The sequence below is a fragment of the Fulmarus glacialis genome, unplaced genomic scaffold (genome assembly GCF_000690835.1).
Source record: "Fulmarus glacialis isolate BGI_N327 unplaced genomic scaffold, ASM69083v1 scaffold2888, whole genome shotgun sequence".
Classification (NCBI taxonomy): Eukaryota; Metazoa; Chordata; class Aves; order Procellariiformes; family Procellariidae; genus Fulmarus; species Fulmarus glacialis.
In genome coordinates this window covers 4,763-9,290 of record NW_009226142.1, presented here as the reverse complement: position 1 = coordinate 9,290, position 4,528 = coordinate 4,763, and the positions used below count along the sequence as shown (strand labels likewise).

Sequence of the window (4,528 nt, the reverse complement as noted above, 5' to 3'; positions counted from 1 at the left end):
ATACCTCATACATTCATCAGCTTTCCTGTGGCTTTTCCATATAACACAATACATTGTATTGGTAGAGCTGAGTAGTGCACTGGCCAGCTACCAAACAGATTTTATAAATCAAAACTGCTCCAGTCATTTTAAAGGCACATGAAAACCTCCCAAAGGATAAACATGTTATCCCAAAACTAAACCACGCACTGTAAGAGCAAACAATTGTTCCTTACGTGTTGTTGGAGGTAGCCATATAGCAATATCTCTCCTGAATTTTTAGAGAAGTCCTAACAAACTGAAAAAGTATTTTTAACAGAAAGGAATCTGGGAAATATAACTGATGTAAAATCTGCCATAGCAATACTTCACTTAAAACCGAAGCCCCACCTACCTTACAGACAAGATCATCCTGGTACTCTCCCCACATGTTGTTGTAAGCTGTTATTTCTATGATTAGCTGCTGGAAGGCTTTCAGAGTTCCTGTGGAAGGTTGTATATGGAAAGCTGCTCCCTTCCCAGGAGACAGCACTGCTGCTGCAAACTCTGAAGGAGCATAGCAAAGAAACATTTGATGAATTTTGAGGAAATGGAACAAAGTTAGTCTTTCAAAGGATATATAGGACCATATTTTTAGCTGGTGTTAATCAGCCTAGCCTCACTGGCTTCAAAAAACCTGGGATCATTCACACAACGCACATTTATACCACTTTACCCAAGTTCCTTTCAGCAGTGGGTCTTAATCTGTTTTTTGAGTTAGTTCTTGCAGAGATTATTTCATAGAGGGACTCTCTTCCAACAACCTGATCCAGGACTCTTTGGGATATGCAAGGCACTAATTGGCTACATGAAAACACACTCTCAGTTTGAGAAAAATAAGCTGGAATTTGTGCTAACTGGTTATCTTTCCATTAGCAGCTGCACGTTTACCTCTGTGTGCTCTTCAACGCAAGGAATGAATTACAAAGAGCAAAGCCTTTCCACATTCTGAGTCACCTAGCATTCTAAATCAATAAGCTTGCATGGAACCTGTCAGAACAGCGTTTTTTCAATCTTAAGTACTAATTCAACAGCTGAAAACCTCTATCTTCGTAACAGATACCAAACACTATGGCAAGGTACCAGTATGTCCAAGTTTTATTTTGGATACCGAAGACACATCCACATTTTATATCATTTTGCTTCCATTTCCCCCTCCCTAGGTCTCGTGTGGCCCCAAATATTACTATTTTTCAGTACAACGCATCAGAAATGATGGATGGGCTGTGCTGTAGTTTTCCACAGTATATAAAAGGGTTTGAGGGAGAAAAGCCTGCTGCAATGGTATTGGAAGACTGTGTAGGAGGGAAATAGCCAAATGTTATGCATGTCATCCATACTGTGTGCTGGGAGTGATCCTGGGAGTGAACTATCACCAGAACCACCCATCTTTGTTTCAGACTGTTGGTTTTGAGAAAAAGAAGAGGAAAGAGAGAGAGAAAGAAAGGGAGGGGGAGAGAGAAAAAAGAAGCGGAGGGGGGAAAAGGGGGGAGAGATTGACTTAATGCTTATGCAATGGGGGCTTTCAGACTCAAGAATGAACTAAGGAACTAAGTCATTTACCAGTGTAGACTTAGCCAGATACTCCAAGAATGAAATGATATGCCTGACTGGCACATTTAATGCTTAATATGTTAGTCAGTTGTCTTTTGCCTTCTCTCCACTGCAGGGATTAACAGCTATTCTCATACCTGACTGTGCTCTTCTGGCTGCATGTTTTGTGACAGGCCCTCTTCTTTTCACCAGGTAGCTTGAGGAGCTTGAAAAAACGAAAAAATCACGACGACACTTCTGTGAAATGAGCAGGACTCTGCTAAAGTAACAGCTCTACCTGACTCCTAAATTAGTAGCCATTATAACTTAAAGAAGGACTGCCTAAAAAGCATTTTTTGAAAGTAACGTCCTTAAGACTGAATCAGCTTGAGAGTTGTCTGTGTACAATCTAACACAACAGAGCCTTGGCTGGTATAAACCAGCTTATGTCCATTGGCAACAATAGTGTTTTGCCATTTACACCAGCTAAATCTTCCGTCCTTGCATTGCATGCTATCTGCTTCTCACCAGCAGGTTTCATTACCACAGTCAGAGTAAGAGCTGAAAAAACCCCACCAGAGCACTGCAGAAAATCCACCTTGTGACAGAGGCAATAGCACTCTGTCTTGATTTCAGATTTAATCCAGACCTAAATTAGTATTTGAGTCATTACGCAGAGAAGCAAGACTTACGGGCAGATTCCTTGTTCTGGAGTAAGTGAATAGCCAGTAAAATACTCAGCTTCTAGTTTGAATGGAGCACTGATTCCAGTGTGATTGGTAAGAATTAGCTGACGCTTTATTATGTCTTTAAATGCAACTTCAGATCCAAAGTCCAAAAGAAGATCACACGGGCTTTGTAACATTTGTCTTTCATCACTGTCAGAAAAAGTTACCTTAGTACTAAAATATCAGTCCTATTTTCTTATGCCACAGATAATTTCAGTAGATTTTAAAATGTGCAATATGCAACGTGGTTGTAATGACGAGTGTAGAAGGACCATGCAGCCTATTATGTTTCTCATCAGCATTTACTGCTTTTCGTTTTTTCACTTCTATCCACATAAGGATTTATTTGGGGTAGAATTTTTATGATGTATAACATGCCAACTTACGAAATTAAATCCATTTTTACTTATATAAAAATATATAAAGACAAGCATATTCCAAAAGAGAGTAATCATGCTACATATCAGAAAAATAAAATAACTAACGGTCAGATATACCAAGTCAAAGAGAAGTATATTCATCTTTCTTTAATACCATGTCTCACAGTGCAACAACAAAACTTAATGGTCCAAAATACAGATCTTGGGTATAATTCTGTAATTCTAAATTCACATCCAACAGTTGAATTTGCAAATTTTTGGCATTCCAGAAAATAGTTGCTACTCACAAACATGTGAGGGACTGCAGAGGTCCCACACTTTGGTTACCAGGGAGAAAGGTAATTTTTCATGCTCTCCATACATAAAAGTGTCAAAGCAACTGGCAGGCTACAAGTGCCAGGAGCACAAGGGAGAACAGACACAACACATGAACACGGGTTTCACTAAAGTGCAGTTAACTTCACACAAATTTATTGTTAATGAATTAACGAATTCACAGTCGTTAATTTAATTTGTTTCAGCTAAACAATGGTGGGAGTGGAGTAGTGCTCTTCTCCAGTCTTCTCTTGGGCTTATGAAGATGCTGAATTTGGCTAGGGTGTAAACCCAGTGCCTTTTCTTCACATAAGCACCTTCAGTGAATTGTCCCAGCACATTTTACTGTCCTTGCTGCCTACAGCAGGAGGAGGAATGAAGTTTACATAGATAAGTGGGGTTTTTTCCCCCCGTCTCTACTGCATTTTTGCGTTGGGAAGAAGTAATTTTTGTTCAGTTCAGGGGTAAACCCTTGATTTACCTGGCAACTCCACGGTCACAAGGTACTGAGTAGGTGACATGCAGTCCTTTCACTTCTCCAGAAATGCTCAGAAAGAGGGGTTCAATCATGTCTTCTATGCTACAGGAAAGGGCAAGGTCTTTCAGCTCACCCTGAAGGGAGAAAAGTCAAGTTGTGAGTGAAGCAAACATCTCAGAGGAAAGGCAGCCTCATTAAGAAATTTACTTAGAAAACATGTATAAACCTCACTGAACTAAAACCAGAACTACAACAGAATCTTGAAAAGTTTCACTGAATTGTTTTAAATGCATTCTCTGCCAGCATCAGATTTGCTTAGAAGGCAGTACCAAAGTAAAAATTTGCATCTGTTTCTTGGCTTTGTACTCGCATCAGTCTGTAAGCCTAAAACTGCTCTATTAAGTGATTTTTGACACGCTTTCTGTACTGCAAGTGTTGAAGCTCTAAGCATTAATCACTTCTAGTCATGCTTAAATAATCTTCCAAACCCAAGATTTTTATTTCTACCTGGGTTTAAAGCAGGACTTGTAGGATGAATTATGTGGCCCAGTTACACCAGTACTCTGGCTAATTCAACACTACTATTCTTTTTTGCCTTATCAATACATGAATCAGTGCATCCTGCATAAAATAATAGACTGGTATTTAGCTCCAGATTCAGACTTCTAAATGTAACTGTCTAAATGTGAGCTTGTATTGGGTTTGCGTGGCAAGCAGAGGGGCTACAAGGGTGGCTTCTGTGAGAAGCTGCTAGAAGCTTCCCCCATGTCCAATAGAGCCAATGCCAGCCGGCTCCAAGACAGACCCGCTGCTGGCCAAGGCCAAGCCCATCAGCTATGGTGGTAGCACCTCTGTGGTAACATACTTAAGAAGGGGGAAAAAACTGCAACACCAGCAGCAGTCAGAAGAGAGGAGTGAGAATATGTGAGAGAAACAACTCTGCAGACACTAAGGTCAGTGAAGAAGGAGCAGGAGCAGGTGCTCCAGGTGCCGGAGCAGAGATTCCCCTGCAGCCCGTAGTGAAGACCATGGTGAGGCAGGCTGTCCCCTGCAGCCCATGGAGGTCCACGGTGGAG

The 4,528-nt window shown here is 40.8% G+C and overlaps 1 protein-coding gene across 1 annotated transcript in view; it reads right to left on the bottom strand.

Annotated features, from left to right (window-relative positions):
• The window catches only part of LOC104080334 (deleted in lung and esophageal cancer protein 1-like), a gene marked incomplete at its 5' end in the record, with an annotated part of 21,053 nt that overhangs the window by 12,524 nt on the left and 4,001 nt on the right, over window positions 1-4,528 (bottom strand). Inside the window, 4 exons of the mRNA XM_009582694.1 lie at window positions 374-525; window positions 1,710-1,777; window positions 2,244-2,429; window positions 3,456-3,586. Coding sequence (XP_009580989.1) covers window positions 374-525; window positions 1,710-1,777; window positions 2,244-2,429; window positions 3,456-3,586 — 537 coding nt within the window. The remainder of the gene's footprint in view (window positions 1-373; window positions 526-1,709; window positions 1,778-2,243; window positions 2,430-3,455; window positions 3,587-4,528) is intronic.